Here is a 19,901-nt window from a genome sequence, read left to right on the forward strand (position 1 = left end):
CGGGAGGTGAAAAAGGCAGGGCATATTGATTCGCGTGGGACAAGCAAAGCAAGGACTGAAGGCTCTGTCAATGCACTTCTCGCCGATTAATCGGCGGAGCTATAGCGTCTACGGACATGGTCCGAAGAAAGCTTCGGTGGGAGACGTCCAAAGCCTCAGGACCACCGAGCGTTCGCTTCCGGCGTCCTTGAACTCGGATTCTTACGAGCTTCGGTGTCTTGGTAGTGTATGCTCCGAATCCCAACTCGCCTCGGATCCGGGCGGTGAAGTTATGGTGGCGTATCAATGATACAGTAAACTAGGCTTGCTCTGGATATAAGAATGGAGCTTTGTTGGTCTTCCTGCTATCCACATATCGGCAGGCTTGTCACCTGCTCAATGCCTGAGTAAGAATATCCCCGACATACTGATACTCGATCAGAACAGCCCCGTGCGCCTATCGCATAGCTATTGCCTTCTCCCCCGGTTGTTTCTGTCCGCTCCCACCTCATGGCTTGACGAAGAATCTTCCCTCGTTCTGCATCTTGATCCTGTGGTCTCCACCCAAGACGCCATGCTGTGTTTGCTATTGGATAGCACATCTTCGATCAGCCGGGAAGGTTTATCGTAGTTAATGCTGGTGCTCAATTGGCACCTGGGCTTGCAGTGAAGAGGGATTGGAAGGGCTGGCATTGGATCTGCTGAACGCAGGCCGGATATCGGCCTCGCATGATTTGATGGCTGTCGTTGATTGTGATCGTCACTAAGAGTAGACCGTTTGGCCCATTTCCTCAGGGTGGCTAACGTGACTGGAAGCGCGACTGACGAGCTCTTCCGGGCTCTGGTCCTTCTGGACCTTTTCCTCTCGGTATGAAGCTTTCCTTCTCGTCCAGCCAAAGCATTGGGCGGCGCCACATTTGCCTTCCTCCTCTCGACAATAGGGTCCTCAACCAATGTGAGACTGGACCGGGACGATGCCGAGGCAGATACAATATGAGTTTGTTGCGTGTCGTCGATCTCAGCTGCTAGCTTTTCGATGAGCTTTTGATCGCCACGCTTGCTGCAGTACCTGGCCGAAATCAATCCCGCCAGACCTGTGAGGAGTGCGAATCCGACGATGCTGCCAAAGACAATAAAAAAAGGCCAGTAGTTGTTTTCTCCGGCTCCCCTGGATACAAGCACGATGTCCGTTTCATCCAAAAACGATTGTGCCTGGTGGAGAGGTATAACTGGCATAGCGATCGGTGATTGCCAGCCGTGCCGATGGGTGAGGAGGCTGAGATGAGGTAGCCCGCTGGAGGTATCTCAGGTATCGGGCCAAGAAGAGGAAGCAAGCGATGCAAACGATGGTCGTGCTCTAAGCTGGAGAGCAATGCGTAGATGAGCTCTCCAGATGCAGCAACAAATCACATAAGAGATATGACAAGCGATGCGATGTAACAGTAACGGTACGAAGTGACGGAACAATAGCCCGATGAGAAAGGAGGCAAAGAAGAGCATGCTCAGACAGGCATGGATTTTGAATGCCAGGCACAGGAATTGATTGCACTTGCCAGGATTGTAGGAGTCCATAGCTCTTGATCTTCCTCGACCTTTCCTCCCTGCTCTTGTCCAATTTTGTGCCGAAACTGGAAGTCGGGCCCTTTTTGGGGATATGTACACTGTGGCTGAAACCGACGATAGCCACTTCTGTTATGTTTTTGTTGGAAAAGTTTTCATGTCTTTCAATATGTAGTCTTGATAGAAGCGAAGAGGAAGATATGTTGCTTTTTATTCCAACGAAGCAGCGTCCCTCACGTCACCGTCCAGGGAGCTGTTTCTTCTTCTTCTCTGGGTTGGGTCGTCTCTTATTTCGATACCGGGCCCGATGGGATGAGAGGATCGATGGCGCGGCCATACCTGCGACGAACAAAGGTTAGGTTTGTGGCATTCAACTCGGGGGGATTCACTAAACAGCTCACATTTGTTGAACTCCAACCCAACCGGAAAGCAAACTCATGAGCCAGAAGCTCACCAAAACCCAGCATCATCCCGTTCACAAAGGGCAGGACGAGGTTTATCGCGGCTCCCCGTAGTATCGACCATATCGTCGGCGGCTGATATATCACAACTGGCCGAGTGCCGTTATTATCTGACGATTGAGGCGGTGAAGAGGATGGCGGTGAGAGTGATGAGTATGCCTCAGAGTCAGAGGGAATGGTCAATTGAGAAGCTGAGAGGTCTTGAGGAGGTGAAGGCGACTGATCCTGGCGCGAAGCCATGGCGGAAAAATGGGATGGTTCGTGGTAGATGCGGAATGGATGGTGAAGAGGTCTGGAAGAGAAGTCAAGAAAGCCACAGTTGGATGTTCATTCTTCCTCAAAGGAGCGACATTGAATTGGAATTGAAAGGGATCGGAGGTACGTGTAAATTTCCCTCTCTGGAACCCAACAAGAGTAGATTTCAAGCAGGTTCAAAGCAATGCGTGGAAGCTTTCGGTACAATTGTTGTCGCTTCAAAGATGTTCCAGGCACGAGATTCACAGCCCAACAAATCAGGACACTGACAAGGCTGCTTAAGTAATAAATGAGCTGCGCCCATGGTGCCCAGAACCGCCCAATTAGGGACCCGGCGAGTAGGTCGCAAGCTTCTCGGCGAAGATTTGCCTGAGCCTGGGGGCTGAGAGGGGCTTGGGGTGCAACTATCACTATCCTTAGTACTTGTAGGCGACCTCGCGTGTGACGTACTACCTTCTCCTGGTGCCTTGTAAAGCCGACTTTACACCTCTTCTATTCACTTCTAATTCTCTCCAGTGTCACTCTTCGACTGCTTTGCTGAAGACGACACCAAGCTATCAATTAGTTCTCACCACAGTTTCCATTTGACTGGTTTACTTCTATCTCTCCCTTTGTCCCGACATATTCTATTGCACGCTTTCAAAGTCCTCCACAGCCATGGCGAATCCAGATCCTGGAGAACAAACTTCCTTAATTGCACAGTTCATCGCGATTGTGGGAACAGCAACCTCCCGACGAGTAAGATGGCCGATTTGCATTGCGCGTGACTTTCATTGCTAACGACTCTCATAGGCTCACCAGTTCCTTGCCGCCAACGACTGGGATCTCGAGGCTGCCATTTCGAATTACTATGCCACTTACGACGACCAGTCTTTCGACATTCCCGATGATTCAGACTACGCCGATGAAGAGGATCCAGATTCATCACATCAAACCCGATCTCAACCTCCACATCCTACATACGGCGCAGGTCGGAGACTAGGGGAGGGTCCTTCAGAGTCCGAACCCACGCCTGCTGCCGCCTCCTCCACCTCGAGCTCTTCCCAGCCCAAAAACAACCCCTCCTCACAAAAGAAGTTTGCCACTCTGGGCGACTTCTCTTCAAGCGGTGCGAACGGTGACGACTCGGACGACGACGAGAAACAAGACCTGTTTGCTGGAGGCGAAAAGTCAGGCTTGGCAGTCCAGAATCCGGACGACCTGAGGAAGAGAATCTTGGAAAAGGCTCAGAAGCGAGGTCCTCCGCCAAAAGAAGCTGCTCCCAAGAAGTCATTCTTTACGGGTTCGGCGCGCACCTTGGGGGGCGATGATGCACCCTCGCGTGAGATTCCCGCTGCACATCAACCTCGTGGCAGAGCAGAGAGAGTCGAACGAGTACTGCATTTTTGGCAGGATGGATTCAGTATAGACGACGGGGACTTGTACCGATTTGATGATCCCAGAAATGCAGAGATTCTAAACTCGATTCGACAAGGGCGGGCACCGCTGAACATCATGAATGTCCAGCCTGGTCAGGAAGTGGATGTGGAGATCAAGCAACATGAAGAAAAATACGTCAAGCCCAAGAAGAAGTACAGACCATTTGAAGGGTCAGGCCAACGTCTCGGAAGCCCAACCCCTGGAGTACCTTCGATGCCTGGAAGCTTCACTTCAGAAACTACAGCGCCAGCATCTGCAGCACCCTCTGCAGCACCTCCAACAACCGAAGTGGATGAGTCGAAGCCAATCGTCACGCTGAGAATTAGTCTTGGCTCCGGAACTAGACTGACCACGCGCTTCAACACAACGCAGACGATTGGAGACGTGTATGATTTCGTTCAACGAGCCGAGCCAGGTGGTCGGGAATTTGTTCTGCAGACCACCTTCCCCACGACAGATCTCAAAGACAAGTCCCAGGTTCTTGGGGATATGGCAGAGTTCAAGAGAGGAGGGGCCGTGGTTCAGCGATACCTCTGAAGTGTGACCGTGGCATCATGTTGGCGTTGTGACCTGGAAATTAGCTTCAGAAATGGACTGAGCGGGAATTTCAAAAAACTAAGAGCCATAGGGGGCTCACTCCAGTACGAGAGCACGAACATGAGTATGGCGGTCAGTATGGCCAAAACCTCCTTGTGCTTGAGAGAATAGAATTAGATCCATGGCTTCAAAGCGACTTCTACATGACTCGGCGATATTCAAGGTCGATCTCCCGTGTACCGAGTTACTTGGTAGGTAGACAAGTAGACACTCTTGGCCTTGTGCCTCGCTAGCTGCTTTAGTGCGGAGGAAATTCGCTGCACTTGCCCTCGCATGATCGGCTGGAACTTTTTATGCTCCATTCCGCATCTTGAAGCTGTGACATGATACTCCCACGCGCGACATTTTCCGTCAGCGCACCGTGTCCAGCATGTCAATTTCCATGGGGTTGAGGTGGTCAGGTCGAGGAATCCGTGGAGTCCAGAGGAGGGCGGTTGCTGGTGCCGGAAGCGGGCGATATGTATGTTGCTGCTGCCGCGACTCCTCGCTCGACATATACACTAACTGTGGCAGTTCTCCCATTATACCTTGAACTCTAGGTCAATACAAAGACCAGGAACATACTCAAGCCAATTGAATTCGGCGCAGCAAGTTCGATCCCTTTCCCTCTTTGGCTGGGGTTCCAGCAAGACCTCCAGCGAAGCTGCACCAGCAGTCGAGGCTGCTGCGCAGGCATCGTCGCCCTCCTCACCCCCGACAATTGAATCGACACGGACAGTCAAGGCCTCGCACTCCACCTCAGATTCCGCCGACCCAACAATTACCTCCACCGGCGAATCGAATGCTCTTCAAAGTATCGAAAAATCGGTCCTGCAATCGCAAGAAAGTACATCCGCAACAGCGGCAGCAGCAGCCAGTGACACACCAGATCTAGCCAGTGTTCCGGAAGGCATTGGATACTTGAAAGATGTCTGTGGTCTTGATTTCGGCACGGGTCCGACTGCTCTCATGCAGTTTTGTCTCGAACATATACATGTGACGGGTGGACTGTCCTGGACAGTATCGATACTGGCCCTTGTGCTCCTCATCCGTGGGTCCATTCTTCCGTTTGCGATCTCGGCGTCCGACATGACTGCCAAATTCCAAGAAATAAGTCCTCTCATAAGACAAATACAAGCAAGGAGTCAAGAGGCTTTGGCAAATCATGATCGCACAGCGGTCCTCGAGGCACAGATGCAAATGCGAGAGCTCAGGAAAGACGCCAAACTCTCTTTCATAAAGATGTTCCGGCCCATCCTATTTCAAATCCCGCTTGGTTACGGAGCATGGAATCTTCTCAGAAACTGCTCACATCTACCTGTGCCCGCCTTCGAAGCTGAACACTTTCTGTGGTTAAGTAACATAGCCGTTACTGACCCGACCTATATCTTGCCTATAGCCACCGCAGCACTTACATGGGTCAACCTAGCAACCACTCAAAGATCGCAGGGTGGACAGTCTCAGCTCCCCGGTATGGGTGTGGTCCGAAATGTTATTCCACTCATCACGGGTGGCTTCCTTGCATTTCAGCCAGCCTCCGTTCAGATTTATTTCTTAGTGAACAGCTTTTTCACCCAGCTACAAGTCAGCGCCCTGCAGAATGAATCTTTCAGACGTCTGCTAAAATTAACCCCGCTGCCGCACCACAATTCCAAGTCAAGTAGCACCACTCCATATTCACGGATGAACGTCCAGCCAACGGTAATCGAGACCACTGCTCGAACCACCACTGCGACTCCTGGAACGACTCCTGAGCCAACTCCAGCGGCGGATCGCAGTATCATCGACAAAGGGGTCGATTCAGTGAAATCCATGGGGAAGAAAGCGTGGGAGAATGTGTCTGGTTCTTCCAAAGAGCAAATGGAGAAGAAAATGAAAGAAAAACAGCTTGAAAAACAAAAAGAAGCGGCAGCACGGTACGAGGCACAACGAAGGCAAGATCTCGAGATCCAGCGGTCGTACCGAAACGCCGTTGCGAGTGGACAAGTGCCTAATCCTGGTTCACCATCGACACCAAAGAAATGACACTAATGTGGACATTACGGGACACGCTTCGCGTGAAATCAGGCAAAATCTGCCACACTTGCGCTCCACCAAAGGCGAGTACGTTCTGGCATGCCTTTTGTAGTTACACTGCGACACACGGTCTGATTCTGCTCTACACTGGACGATCGATGTGCTCGAGCAAGCTAGAAAACCGAAAGATCACAGAAGTCTTGAAACGGTAAAGCGACATCTCAGCTGAATGTACAAAACCCAAGGGCAGGCGCACACGTTTTTCCCAATCACAAACTTCTGGCATGTGTATTAGAACATTCGGTGATGGGCATCTCAGGCATTGCAGGCTGCATGGTGTCTAGACGCGATGGATCTTTCCTCTTCGGGTTGATGCCCAGGTGTATATATAACGCAACCTACGACTGTCAAGGGCAAAGGAATGTTGGAAAAGAGATCCATGTCTCAAGATCATTTCGACCAGCCTGGAAGATGGTATTCTTGTACAACTTTCGTCCTGCACAGGGAGGATCCCTAGAGATATACTCGATATTTGCATCCCAAAAAAGTCTCCTCTCGTCTCGTCTCGTCTCTCTCGAAATCTCGCCCCTTCTCAAGCCTCAATCTCGTCTGTACTCGTCGTATGTTCATCCTCGTCCTCGCTCAAGCCTCGTATCAGCCGATAAAACTTTGTCCGTCCGTATCATGCACCAACTATAACTATAACTATAACTATAAATTCACACAAGATGGTTCGTTCCCAGGCTTTCCCAGGCTCTCGTCATGCATGATAGACACCCTTTTTCCTTCTTATTTTTTCTTTGGAAGGTCTTCCTGTTTCCCCGTTGTTGCCACTACTGGTGGGCAGCGTTGAAAGGTTTCCCTTCTATTCTTCTTCCCTCCTCACCTCAATCTTGAAGGCCAACTTCACTTAATGGCCGTTGGCGACGCCATTCTTGTCCCCCTCCTCGCGGTAAAACGGTTTGGGGACGTTGTCGTAGTACGGCACGACGATCCAGTTCTTGTCGTCGGTCTTGCCGACCATGCCCTTTGTGACTTCGGTGATGGGGTCGCGCGAGACGATGCAGTTGAGGAGGCCGGCACGGGATTGCTTCTCGCCACTAGCACCGGTGGTGACAGGGGCTGCGAGGGTCTTGATGGCGTCGCGGATCTCGTCGAGCGAGGCCTGCGCAATGGCGCCGCGACAGTTGAAGCCCTGGGCGACGAGGTCGTAGCGGCAGCTCGGGGAGAGGCTGGAGACGGCGCGCGTGGGGTCCGCGTCCGAGTACAGCAGGTCCTGGCCCGCGACGGACATGCCCCAGAAGAAGTTGTTGAAGACGACGGTGAGGACGTTGAGGTCGTGGCGCGCGTACGTGTCGAGCTCCTGGATGTGGAACCCCGCGCTGCCGTCGCCGTGCACGTTGACCACCAGCCGGTCCGGGCACGCCAGCGCCGCCCCCAGAGAGTACCCCCACCCGTTGCCCAGGAAGCCCAGGTACCCCGTCGCCACGATGCCCGTGGCCGGCCGCGCCCGCTCCAGGTGGTCCATGGCCCACACGCCCGCCTCGCCCCCGTCCATGATGACGATCGCGTCCGGCGGCAGCGACTCCATGATGGTCTGCATGGCAAAGTACGGGTGCAGCCGGCCGTCTGGCCGCACGACTGCGTCGCCGGCGTACCGCGTCATGGTCTTGACGGCGTGGATCGCCTCGATCCAGGACTCGTGATTCTGCTCCAGCGGGTCTTGTTGGAGCTTGGCCAGCACCGCGCTGATGAACTTGGGCGCGTCGGCCACGATCCCCAGGTCCACGGCGTGCGACTTGCCAATCTCCCCGCCGTCCAGGTCGACCTGCACCAACTTACAGTCCGAGTTGGGGACGATGGCGCCCGACCGCCCGCCCAGCAGGAACCCCGTGCGCGCGCCCAGCAGCAGCACAAAGTCTGCCTGCTGCTGCTTGGCGAAGCGCACACCGGCTAGCACGCTGGCACTGCCGCCGCGGAGCCGGTGGTCGAAGGGGATGGACGGGGTGTACTTTTGCGAGTAGAAGACCGGTGTGTTGGTGGCTTCGGCCAGCTGGAGCAGCGGGCTGGTCTTGGGGGAGTCGCGGTTCGTGGTGCGCGCAGCGCCCGTGCCCACAACAATGGCTGGCCGGCTCGAGGCCTTCCAGAGAGCGAGGAGTTCGTCGACTGCAGCCGGGTCCGGGGCCGGCGACACCGCCGTCGGGCGCATGACGGAGCCGTAAGACAGTGCGTTCATCCTCGGCGGGTGGAAGAGGATGTCGATGGGGAAGTCGATAACCACAGGACCCGGGATCCCCGACGTGGCCGTCTTGTACGCGTAACTGACGATGCGCGGGATCTCTTCTACCGTTGTGACCCGGTGCGCGAACTTGGTCAGCGGCTTGGCCAGGACCACCTGGTCGTGAAATCCCTGGAGAGAGTTCGTCTCGGCCTCGCGCAGGGGTGGTGACGATGTGACCATGAAGATTGGCGAGCGGTCCGCAAACGCTGTGGCGAGACCGGGGAGTGCATTGGAGAAACTGCAGAGAAGGAGTGAAAATGGTCAGTATATGTGATTTCTTCTTTCTCCCTTGGGGAGATCTATCTTCCCAGACGTCTTCGTCCCATAAAGATGGTCAGATGGTCAGGATTACGGGAGACAACATACCCGCTGTTGGCTGTCACAAAGCAACATCCCACTTTGCCCGAGAGTTTGGCATATCCCTCTGCGGCCTGGACGGCCGTGGTCTCGTGTCGACTGTCAATGAGTCTGATGCCGGCCAATTGACAGCCGATCAAGAAGGCGTCGAGATGGCCTCCGTGCAGACCGAACGAGACCTCGACGCCCAGCTGAGCGAGGCTCTGAGCGACCAGGTCACCACCGAGGAACTCTCTCTTCTCGGGAATCTTCCATTTCAGTTCCTGGTCGGCCATGGCTTTGGCGAGAGGTTGTGTATATTTATTTGTAGGAGGGGTTTGGAAGTGAACTGATATAGAAAAGGAGGACGCAGTTCAAAGCTGGAGATTGATTAATAGATATACATATACAGACGAGCACGGCTCCCCTGATATTGATATACTTGATACCTCTTGAAAAGCGGGAACTTCCTTCGAGACCTACCCACCTCCTCCCGTTTTCTTATATATGAAAGGAATGGATCCTTCGAGCCTCGGTGCTTCGCTTTGTTACTCACGGCGCCCTCTCTTGGATCTCATTCGATGCGCAGAAAAGGCGTTCAGCGCAATCGAGTCAAGTCCGTTGACCAGACGAGTCCCAGGCTCCCTGTCCTCGATCCCCCTCGCTCCGCATATTCTTCTGCGGGGTGGTGTGGATGCGACGTGATGACCCTGACTCGTCCAAAACTGACTGTATGGCCATGTGTTTTTGTTCATGATATGCCCTGGCAGGCTATCCGAAGTCTGGTCCTCGGGACAATGTGGGAAATGCGGGGCAAAATCTGCTGATTTGCTCCAGGTATACAGAAGGACAGTCACCAAAGTCCCACTAATGAAATGATCCGCAGTGGTCAGAGAGGGGGGAATAAACGGTGGTACTTGGAAGGTTAGCGGTTCTCATACGTCGGCCGAGGGGTGCCAGGGAGGGGGTTCGACATTTTGACAGGGTGACAAGATTGACAGACTGACAGAAGACAGACAAGAGAAAGTGAGTGAGTAAGTGAGTAATTGTGAGAGAGAAAAACTGCGGCCCAAGAAAACAAACGCGATAAACTCTCGAATACCAAAGCCCCTTTGGGCCTCCACTCCATGGCGCCACCACCACGTATCATCCTCTTCACCTACGACATCTCAGTCTTTGGGAGGAAAGTGGATTGGTACATGACATTATGCCGCCTGGATTACTTCCAGTGCATCGTGCTCAACCGGCTCCCACGTCCCGTGCTGGAAAAACTGGGGATCGAGTACCGCCGCATCCCCATCCTCGCCATCAACCGCGACATCTACTGCGACACGCGCGTCATCCTCGACAAGCTCGAGGCGTTGTTCCCGACGTCGCGCATCGGGGGCAAGACGCCCTTTGAGAGGGGCCTGGACCACCTGTTTGAGACGTGGGCCATCGATGCAGGCCCCTTTGGTCGCACGGCAGGGTTGATCCCGCCGACGTCGGACGTGATGCTGGACGAGGAGTGGCTCAAGGACCGCGCCGCCATGTCCGGGCGCAAGTTTGACAGGGAGACGATGAGGCAGGGTCGCCCCGAGGCCCTGGCCCACGCGCGCATGTACTTCACCCTGATGGAGACGGAGCTGCTGGCCGACGGGCGCGCGTTCCTCCTCGACACGCCCGAGCCCACCCTCGCCGACATCCACGCCATCTGGACCTTTGACTGGACCCTGCAGGAGAAGATGCGCATGTACGAGTGCCTGGAGAAGGACGTCATCAACCCGACCCTGTTCCCCAAGACTTTCGCGTACGTCGACCGCTTCCGCAAGGTCATCGCCGACAAGGCCCGCCTCAGCGTGCCCGCAGCCGTGTCCAGCGACGAGGCCGTCGACCTCATCCTGACCTCGGACTTCTTCGAGCCCGAAGGCACCGTCGACCCGCTCGACCCGCTGAAATTGGAAAAGGGGCAGTTGGTCGAGGTCTTCCCCGTCGACTCGGGCTTCACGCACCACGACAAGGGCGAGTTGGTCTCGATCGGCGTCAAAGAGGTCGTGATTGCGAGTGTCCCCAAGGTAGGCGAGGGCCGGCTGAGACTGCATTTTCCTAGAGTCAACTTTCGAATCCTGCCCCTGGCGGAATCGAAGATATAGTCAGTCAGTCAGTCATTAAGGGGGTGAGAGAACCATGGTACACATGGACTTCTGAGCTTTTGCTCGCTAAATCATGGATACCAAGGGTGTGGCTCCTATCGGTCAAACATGACATATATGATACAATAACCATTTCCCAATTACATCTAGATATACACGGCACGACACAGTCTCGAGCTCTTGTGATACATCCAATTCCACTGTACGGTACCAATATGCCATTGACACGTATATCGTGCCCAAAGATTTCGACCATTTCCCCATCTGTTGGTACAATCGGGCTTCTACCTCGCATTCATACATACATAGCCATAACATACAACCTGTTCATCGCGTTGAAAGCATCGCTTCACCACGCGGTGTAACCCCCATCAATAACGAGCTAGAAGGGAAGCAGTCAGTAAGTCAGTCAGCAAAGAAATGGAATCTCGTTGCCGCTGAGCGTCTTTGTTCAACTCACACTCGAACCGGTCATAAAGGAACTGGCATCGCTCAGACAGAACAAGGCGGCTCCTCGATATTCCGCGGGAGTGGATATCCGTCCCAACTGAAATCAAACATGTTAGTAAAGTTGAGCCGAGAGGGAGGGGAGGAGCGGAACAGAGAACGGCCGTCCTTCCTTACCATGTTCTCCTTCTCCCACAGCTGCTTCAACTTGGGGTCATCTTCAAAGTTCTTCTCGACCATCGGGGTCATGATATTTCCTGCGGGACGTCCGAGGGGATTAGAATTGTGAAAAGAACGGGCTAAAATGAAATTACTAGACCACGTACCAGGACACAAGGCATTGACCCGGATGGGCTTGCCGTTCACAATCCTCCCCCATTCCATGGCCAGAGACCGCGCCAGCTGGCAGACCGAGCCTTTGGAGGAGTTGTAGACCGCCGAGGTGAAGCCCTTGTTGGCGACCATGCCGCTCATGGACGCGACGAGCAGGATGGAGCCGCTGCAGTCGTGCCGGATCATCTGCCGCGCGCAGCTGACGGCCGAGCAGAAGACGCCCTTGTAGTTGATGTTCATCATCTCCTCGATCATCTCGGGCGTGCAGTCGAGCGCGGGCGTCACGTTCTGCACGCCCGCGGCGGCGATCAGGCCGTCGAGGCGATTGTGGTGCGTCGCGATCTCCTCGATGACCCGGTCGAGATTGCCCGCCTCGCGCACGTCCACTTTGTCGTACTTCAGCGAGCCCCCGTACTTGGGGCCCAGGCGTTCTTGGACCGTGAAAAACTCCTTGTCCGGCTCGGGCAGTCGGTCCAGGCAATATACTAATCCACCACGCCAGCCAATGTCAACACAACAGCGAATCCCTACAACAGGATCGGGGAGGGCGACGTATATACTGACCTTGTCCTCCTGCTTCGATCAGAGCTTCCGACAAGACCAACCCCAGTCCCCGCGCCCCGCCCGTGACCACAAACACTTTGCCTTCGAGGTCAAACTCTCGAAAGCGAAAAGGCGTCCGGTCGGGATCCGGTAGTTTCTCTTTGATCGATGGAGTCTTGTCGGAGCCCGTCTTTTTCGCGGCCTGTTTGGATGGTGTAGAACCAGAACTGGTACTTGCGTACACAAAACGGCTTTGCGAAAACATGCACTTCTGTTGACGAGTTGGTGGCGCCAGGTCCCGTCGAGACTTGCTATAGTACCTTGATATCGAGCCTGCGCCGGATGTGAAGCTGCGGAATGCCACCGAATGGGCTCTAGAAGATATCAACGACATGGTGGGAAAGCAATGGCACACAAAAATCGGTTCACGTCGAGACGAAGATTCGGACAAGGAGGCTGAAATGTCGAGTTGTTTGTGGTGTGTGTTACTCTTAACCGCCTTGACGACGATCGCCGAATTGGCACGCCGAATAAGTCAATAAGATCTATCATCTTACAGGTTTTTGTAGACCAAAGTGACGTTAGACGGCGACGCGAGGCGGGGTTCATACGCAACATTACCCACAGAGCTTGTGGCAATGGGAGAAAAGCTTTTCCGCTGTATGGGTCGCAAATAGTTGCTTGATCTGAATACATCATACGGTCGAACAAGATCCGTGGGCATTGAGAAAAGAAAAAGTGCACTTCTTCTGACGTGGATTTTATACCCTTGATATCATTCCCCAGTTTTAACACTGGATCGCCTAGATCTATCGCGCGGGTGCATGTGCCGGGGTTCCCTCGGAAGCGCCTATCGGGTGGTTTTGTCCATCGCCTTAAGGCAGTTGAGTGGTCGGAAGGGTACTTTTGGGTCAAGGATGAGTTCATAGCTACTGGAGGAGGCATTGACGTAGACGTGCTGATAAGCTGCCGGGTAGTTTTTCGGTGTGCCTTGCATATGGCCCGGGATCCTTACTCAGACGCGTGGTCCTGGATAAGGACCTTGGTCACTCGGATACAATACCCTGCGCCAAGGGCTGTGAGGATATGCCACCATCCGTGCAGTTCCAGGACAAAGGCGAGAGGGATCCCCAGCTGTTTTCGGGTTTCTCGCAGGGCGCCGCAATACGCTCCGTCAATGGCCCACACGACGAATCCCATCAGAAAGCACAGACCTCCCACGCGGAATTGCTTGGTCCAGTACTGCTTCTTCTCACCCTTGAATCTGGTCCGGATCAAATACAGGACTCTTGGCCAGATGGCGGTGACCAGGGCGATAAAGGTCACGTTGTGCAACCATAGCTGATGGAGCGCGTAATGGTAGGCACTGATGACCCCGAGAACAGCCGTCAAGATGAAAGCGAATGACAACTTTGCCGGTTTCGACCAACCCAGGGTGTACAGCTCGTATACGAGGGCTGCACATACCCAGAACATGGACAGGTCATCGCAGACCTGAGTCTCATATTTCAAAGTCAGATGGAAGACTAGAGAGAAGACGCCGACGAAAAAGAGAGCCAGGTTCGAGGGCCGAGTGAGCAAGCTCTCTCCGGGCAACAGCGTCCGAAACGCCCAGTATACTGTGAAGACGACTAGTTAGCTGAAGCCACAGCACAGGGGCCTCTGAAAAACAGGGTGCGCACCGTATGCAAGGTTCGTGAAGCTGTTGACGAATTCTCCGACGTATAGAGTGACAGCGTAGTCTTCTTCACAAAAGCTGATGAGAGAAGTCGGTCAGTCAACCATGAAGCCAGACACGATCGTCAATTCTCTTCACTCAAGACTCACTTGGCCACAGAAGTTGGAGGGCCCCAATAACCCAAGTGCGCCTTGTGATCGCCTGCGAAGTTGCGTTCTATGCCCATGATGCGGTGCGATGCGGTGTAATGCGAGAGGACGGATGGCTCGTTTCAGCAAATGTCAAAATTCAGTGTGTTCTTGTAACAGCCCGAGAAAAAGAGAAAGACAGAGGGAGAGGTGATGGTGAGGATGTTTAAAGGAAGAAAGCAAAGTGCCAGGCAGCACAATATCTTTATCCACCAACGCCACGTATACACAAAAGGTCGACCATTATAACATCTGATGTCCAGGGATGAATTTCATTTTCGTTATAAAGGGAAGCCTGAGAGCTTTACAGGCACGAGAGGATTCGCTTGGTCGGGCTCCCGGCACCATGAATAATAAGGGAGAAGCTGATTAGCTGGCACTGGATGCAGGGCGCAGGTGCACAAAACTATGTTCATCGTACTTCGTATCTCGTGACCGAAACGCTCTTCACCATTTGTCCTGCAAGAATAGCCTCAACATGGTTCTGTTCTCCTTGTCACGCTCACATCATGAACCTTTCTAGACCCATAGAATCGTCTTCTTGTCGATGATACGTGGAATATCGCCGAGGCAAGCTATATGTATCGCCCTGATCAGGCTTCACCGCTCCCAAAAGACAAGACAAGTCGTTCGCAACGAAGCTCGCGACCATGCTGCCACAATCTAGGCGACAATAGCAAGCAAGCTACTTGAGTACGACCCTCAAACCCTTCGAATCCACTGCAGGAAATGGAGAGAAATAATCGTGCTCAATCTCAATATCCTTCCTCGTCGTCTCAAAAAGCTCGGCATCGAACTCATGAAAGAAACTCGCAATGGTCAGATAAAGGTTCATAATGGCAAGCTCCTTGCCAATGCAACTCCTTCCCCCTCGCCCAAAGGGGACAAAGTACTTCTCCAGTCTCTTCAGCTCTTCGCCATCCACCAGCCACCGTTCAGGTTTGAAGGACAATGGTTCGGGATACACTTGCTCAAACGTGTGATTGCTTCGAATTGCCATGCTGATGACTGTCCCAGGAGGCAACACGTACGATCCGTAGGTATATGCCTGGCGATGATTGACCCTTGCAAGTCGGCCGGACACACTGCATGCAATTCGCAGCCCTTCATTAATCACGGCGGTGAGGTAAGGTAGGCGTTGCAGCGTGCTGTAATCCGTCAAAGCGTCTCGCTTGTCCTTGGATGCCTCTACTGCGCTGGCCAACTCCTCCTTGAGTCGCCGAAGCTTGTCCGGGTTGGCGAGAATATGGAATGTAATGGTCTCCAGAGCATTTCCTGTAGTCTCACTACCGGCCCCAACCAATGTCCGGGCCTCTTGAGTGATCCTATCCACTGTCTTGTCGCTCTCTGGAATGGCGTCCGAGTTGATAATGCCATCCAGAACCGACTTGTCACTTCGCTTTTCTGCATGGACGGCGTCCGCCGCCTGTCGCGCCAGGTCCTACATATGGTCAGCCACTGCTGAGAACCAGACTCGGACAAGATCATACTGTCTGGAAGTCGAAGGCCATCACCCCACCTTCCGTTGAGGTAGCTGCGACAAGCCATCTCGGCATCCGCATGAATATGGGAATGATGATTGGAATATGGCGGTGCCACGCGGCAATATGGGAGATGACACGCGCCTGGCGGTTGTAGTCATCGGCAAAGTCAATGGAATCAAGCAGATTAAAGGCCTTTGGCATACAACTGCGTGTCTGTCAGGTTTGTGTCTCTTGAGCAACCGCCAACTTCTGAAGGACTCACTAATTGGTGACGGAGTCGGCAGCGAGACAACGAAAAGCATTGGAAAGATTGACGGGCTTTCCCTCATCGCGCATATTCCTCAGTCGCTGGCAAAGCTTCGACACCTTTTCTCGCGACGACGATTCCAGGTTGGAGATGGCCGAACTTGCAAAGAATCGGCTCATTGCCTTTCGCCTGGCACGATGGAGGTCGACATTGGAGGTACCAAAGCCGGCATCTTTGGACCCAATAAAAGCATAGTACCAGGGGTCTTTATCTAGACGGCTGGTAACGTTGTAGAACTCGTCGAAAAAGTCGGGGTCATGGATATGGACTTCGTTGGGTCCTACCCGTACAATGGGTCCTGGGAACTGGTTGGCGACGGCCACGCGGAACTTTTGTCAAAATGCATACCATATTGTTTATGAAGGTCTTCGATCTTGAATACAAATTTTCCTCCCTGGATGCAGTCATAATAGAAGTCATAGAGCCGGGAGATCGCTGCAGCCTTCGGCCCGGGAATCTTTGAGAGGGGATGAAAGAACAAGCGATAGATAACCAGAGTTGCAAGGCCGCCCAAGCCAGCCAATGCGAGTAGGATGGCAGGGGCCGCATCCGACATGACAGCCATGGTTGGGCCGTGGACAATTCGTCACCAGTAGGCACCTTCTGTGGACATATCAAGTACAAAGGACGACAGATGAACCTTGTGGAAAGGAGTGAGATTGCTTTACAAGGGGATGCAGCCTGTGTAAACCGAGTTGTTCACAGCTTGGGCGATAGCGTGCACTTCTAGAGACCTTCTGGATCTCCATTTTCGAGACAGGCAGAGGATGCGAGCTGCCTATCTTGGGTTTCAAGCCGAGAGGAAGAGTCGCTCTGCAGATTCTCGCCTAACGACAGGGGTTCTTGCGTGGTCAAGGCACAGTGGAGGGCTGCAGTAGTCGTGACTGGCTGCGCGCAATTGATTAGCTGCATCTCCCAAAGAGAGCCACCGAAGAAGGGAACGATGGACTGCGACAGCTCTGCCCGCTGTGGGTAGAAGATGGCCAGACAGCCAGAGTAGCCGTGAACTCGTTGGCTATTTCGATGTACTTTTCACAGGATCAGAAAACTTGCTGGGGGCCACTCGGAGGCCTCTCCTAAATAGTCTGCATCTGTACCTGGTAGGTATATGGATCTCGTCAGTAGTGGAGGTCTTCTCGGAGGTGCAAGCCCCGATCCCAATGCGTTCGTGGATGAGGTGATTGTTGGTTTGGTGGTGGAGGTTTGTACGGAGTAATGTGGTGGACTGCAACCATTGACCGCAGTTTGTGACGCCACGCTTCGGCGCCTGCGCCCTCCAACCACTACCGAGTCCTCAGACTGCGCCCAGCACCACCACATCTTGACCACTTGGCCCCGCTTTCCACAGCTTTCCACAGCTTGGAAATCAAAGTCGCTGGGAATGGAGGGCTGCATATTCCACCAAACGGCGGGTCTCTTCAGGGGCACCGACCTCCCTGCGCCGTCATCCTCACTGAGCTCGCCCATCCCAGTCCCCCGCTTTGCCTTTGCGGTCCTCGGAAGATACATCAAAACTCCCCGTCTGAAGAGCGAACTGTTGTCCAACCATAGCTGGAAGGCTATCTTTTCCGAATGGGTGCCGAAGGTTCAACTTCCGCAAATGTGCAACGGCGTGCCATGTGCCATGTACCATGCGCCCACCGGTAGTTACTGGAGCTAGGGGCACTCTCTCGAATGCCTCGCACACTGCTTCGGTCGAACGAGCCACATCGACTCGATTCAAGCCAGGGTGACAGATAAGCTATTGTGCCATGCGAGATCCCACCAAGTAAGTGGAGGGTTGATGCCTGCTGTGAATTCAGAACCACGCCCGCAACTTGGGGGAGCAACGATCCATGGCTGCTAGGTGCTTACGAGCAAGCATGTCAAGGTGCTTTCATTACCCTCAAAAGTGTGAACAGGTCTTCTATTCGTCGGCAAATGCTGCTTATCCGTCAGCCATGTGTTCTGGTGGAGCTGGCTTGCCTAAGACTTTACAGGGTGTGTGGAAAGCACTCAAGGACCTGAGACCCGGAGCCTCCGCATTCATGTGCAGGCTGAGATACCTGGCCTGAGTGATCATTACTTCTGTTGTACTTTCCCTCCCACCAGACCTGCTGATTGCTGTATACATGGCACTGGCAACATGAATCAAACTCTGGAGCCCCCGCCGACGGCCCATTGAGATATTGTTTCTATGGCAGGTGACGGTGATAACGATTCTGCTTATGCCGAGAGCATAGGTGCCTACTCGGAGAATACTTCTGCGTCCTCGAGTGTGTTCGACTTCCAATACGAAAATGGGCGCCGGTACCATTCTTACAAGGCCGGGCAATACTTCGCTCCCAATGACGAACAGGAGCAGGAAAGACTGGACCTCCTTCACCACGTTCAATCCATGGTCCTCGGTGGAGAGCTGTTCAGAGCACCAATTGAGACTCCGCAGCGTATTCTTGACATAGGCACCGGTACCGGAATCTGGTCTGCTTAATCTGTCTTCCCCGAATCCGTCATTCCACCGCTGAAACTCACCCAGAGCGATTCAAATGGCCGACAACTTTCCCATGGCAGAGGTTGTCGCGACTGATTTATCGCCGATTCAGCCGACTTGGGTCCCACCTAATTTGGAATTTCTCATAGATGACTGCGAGGCAGACTGGACATTTCGTCGCAGTTTTGATTTCATTCGTCTTGGGCATATGGTATGCCAATCTTCTACCACTGATTGGCTCCTTCGCCGAATCGGATGATGGAGAAAGCATTGAGTCACCAACTTTTTGATACTGACTGGCATGACACAACAGGGCGGGAGTATAGCGGACTGGGAAAAGCTATTCCAACAGTGCATGGAAAACCTCAGACCAGGTGGATGGGTGGAAGTGATCGACTTTGAAGGTGGGGAAGACAAGGCCGTTTCGAGCGGAACATTGCTGACCTGTGGTGCAGCATGGGGTAGCACAGACGACAACAGCCTCCCTGAAAATTCACCCTGGCATACGGTACGAGCACAAACAATGCGTATGGAGCGCACCAACCAAGTCTGACTGTTTGTTAGTGGCAAACCGAACTCAGCAACGCAGCAGAGAGATTCGGCCGGGTCATGAACATCAGCCCACACATCAAAGGTCTTGTCGACCAAGCAGGGTTTGAAAATGTGGTCCATGAAGTTCACAAGGTAGGATGAACATGGGCAACTGTCCGTGCAAAGAGTTTCTAATGCAGTGGATCAGGTCCCGTTGTCTCCATGGCCCAAAGAGCCTCGTCGAAGGGATCTGGGCTTGAACATGAACATGATAATGACTGAAGCGATGCAAGCATACAGCCTGGCACTATTCACCCGGATACTAGGCTGGGCTCCGGCAGAGGTGGAGGTGCTCCTGGCTGGGGCGAGGAGAGATCTGAACAATCTCAACCACCATTTATACACTCGATTACATATCGTTTACGGGAGGAAGCCGCTTATACCGAGGACACCTTCTTGAGGGCGATCAAAAAGGTTGGGATGGACAGGGATGGAAAGACTGTTTGCGGATGAGGTTCGAGCTTCAGTATTTGGTCGGATTGGCATGTGGAGGGACTGTTGCTTCTAAGGACTTATCTACGAAAAGTATGTATATGGGAATTGCTTGGCACCGTGGCACTCGGAAGGTCTATAGCTAAACTCCGTGGGTGCGGGCCCCGTCTATGTGCGCTGCCAAGTTTTCGGATTGATAATATCGACCCGGCATTAAGGCGGATGCAGGTTCTTTGTCCGTTACGTTGGCTGAAGAGGGTGTTGTGTTTGTGTTTGTGGTTGTTTTGTGGTCTGGTGGATCGTGGGTGGATCGTGGATATGTATGGGACTTGGGGGCCTAGGGGCTATGGATAGCCTGGGACATACACACTGTATCTCGTAGGAGGGGAGTAAGTATTTCTGTGCGTCTGCAT

At 53.4% G+C, this 19,901-nt stretch overlaps 9 protein-coding genes across 9 annotated transcripts; 4 read left to right on the forward strand and 5 right to left on the reverse strand.

Moving 5' to 3' along the window:
• Positions 1-1,826: 1,826 nt before the first annotated feature.
• AYO20_09619 (hypothetical protein) lies at positions 1,827-2,240 on the reverse strand (the record flags this gene model as incomplete). Its single annotated transcript, XM_022647888.1, has 1 exon — positions 1,827-2,240. One exon carries the CDS (start codon positions 2,238-2,240, stop codon positions 1,827-1,829), a length of 414 nt encoding a protein of 137 aa, XP_022496135.1.
• Positions 2,241-2,912: 672 nt separating this feature from the next.
• AYO20_09620 (hypothetical protein) lies at positions 2,913-4,211 on the forward strand (the record flags this gene model as incomplete). Its single annotated transcript, XM_022647889.1, has 2 exons — positions 2,913-2,993; positions 3,048-4,211. 2 exons carry the CDS (start codon positions 2,913-2,915, stop codon positions 4,209-4,211), a joined length of 1,245 nt encoding a protein of 414 aa, XP_022496136.1.
• A 430-nt stretch (positions 4,212-4,641) lies between these two features.
• AYO20_09621 (hypothetical protein) lies at positions 4,642-6,275 on the forward strand (the record flags this gene model as incomplete). Its single annotated transcript, XM_022647890.1, has 2 exons — positions 4,642-4,731; positions 4,785-6,275. 2 exons carry the CDS (start codon positions 4,642-4,644, stop codon positions 6,273-6,275), a joined length of 1,581 nt encoding a protein of 526 aa, XP_022496137.1.
• Positions 6,276-7,176: 901 nt separating this feature from the next.
• AYO20_09622 (hypothetical protein) lies at positions 7,177-9,179 on the reverse strand (the record flags this gene model as incomplete). Its single annotated transcript, XM_022647891.1, has 2 exons — positions 7,177-8,785; positions 8,914-9,179. 2 exons carry the CDS (start codon positions 9,177-9,179, stop codon positions 7,177-7,179), a joined length of 1,875 nt encoding a protein of 624 aa, XP_022496138.1.
• Positions 9,180-10,010: 831 nt separating this feature from the next.
• Positions 10,011-11,015, forward strand: AYO20_09623 (hypothetical protein; the record flags this gene model as incomplete). The annotated part of the gene is made up of 1 exon (XM_022647892.1): positions 10,011-11,015. The coding sequence occupies one exon, from the start codon at positions 10,011-10,013 to the stop codon at positions 11,013-11,015; it is 1,005 nt and encodes a 334-aa protein (XP_022496139.1).
• Positions 11,016-11,364: 349 nt separating this feature from the next.
• AYO20_09624 (hypothetical protein) lies at positions 11,365-12,732 on the reverse strand (the record flags this gene model as incomplete). The annotated part of the gene is made up of 5 exons (XM_022647893.1): positions 11,365-11,397; positions 11,476-11,562; positions 11,640-11,719; positions 11,789-12,280; positions 12,360-12,732. 5 exons carry the CDS (start codon positions 12,730-12,732, stop codon positions 11,365-11,367), a joined length of 1,065 nt encoding a protein of 354 aa, XP_022496140.1.
• A 617-nt stretch (positions 12,733-13,349) lies between these two features.
• On the reverse strand, positions 13,350-14,242 carry AYO20_09625 (hypothetical protein; the record flags this gene model as incomplete). The annotated part of the gene is made up of 3 exons (XM_022647894.1): positions 13,350-13,969; positions 14,021-14,094; positions 14,166-14,242. The coding sequence occupies 3 exons, from the start codon at positions 14,240-14,242 to the stop codon at positions 13,350-13,352; spliced, it is 771 nt and encodes a 256-aa protein (XP_022496141.1).
• Positions 14,243-14,889: 647 nt separating this feature from the next.
• AYO20_09626 (hypothetical protein) lies at positions 14,890-16,560 on the reverse strand (the record flags this gene model as incomplete). The annotated part of the gene is made up of 4 exons (XM_022647895.1): positions 14,890-15,645; positions 15,695-15,893; positions 15,951-16,293; positions 16,344-16,560. The coding sequence occupies 4 exons, from the start codon at positions 16,558-16,560 to the stop codon at positions 14,890-14,892; spliced, it is 1,515 nt and encodes a 504-aa protein (XP_022496142.1).
• A 1,611-nt stretch (positions 16,561-18,171) lies between these two features.
• On the forward strand, positions 18,172-19,456 carry AYO20_09627 (hypothetical protein; the record flags this gene model as incomplete). The annotated part of the gene is made up of 6 exons (XM_022647896.1): positions 18,172-18,442; positions 18,513-18,676; positions 18,779-18,869; positions 18,921-18,973; positions 19,030-19,149; positions 19,205-19,456. 6 exons carry the CDS (start codon positions 18,172-18,174, stop codon positions 19,454-19,456), a joined length of 951 nt encoding a protein of 316 aa, XP_022496143.1.
• Positions 19,457-19,901: the final 445 nt, after the last annotated feature.

This window comes from Fonsecaea nubica (genome assembly GCF_001646965.1).
Source record: "Fonsecaea nubica strain CBS 269.64 chromosome Unknown Scaff91, whole genome shotgun sequence".
Classification (NCBI taxonomy): domain Eukaryota; kingdom Fungi; phylum Ascomycota; class Eurotiomycetes; order Chaetothyriales; family Herpotrichiellaceae; genus Fonsecaea; species Fonsecaea nubica.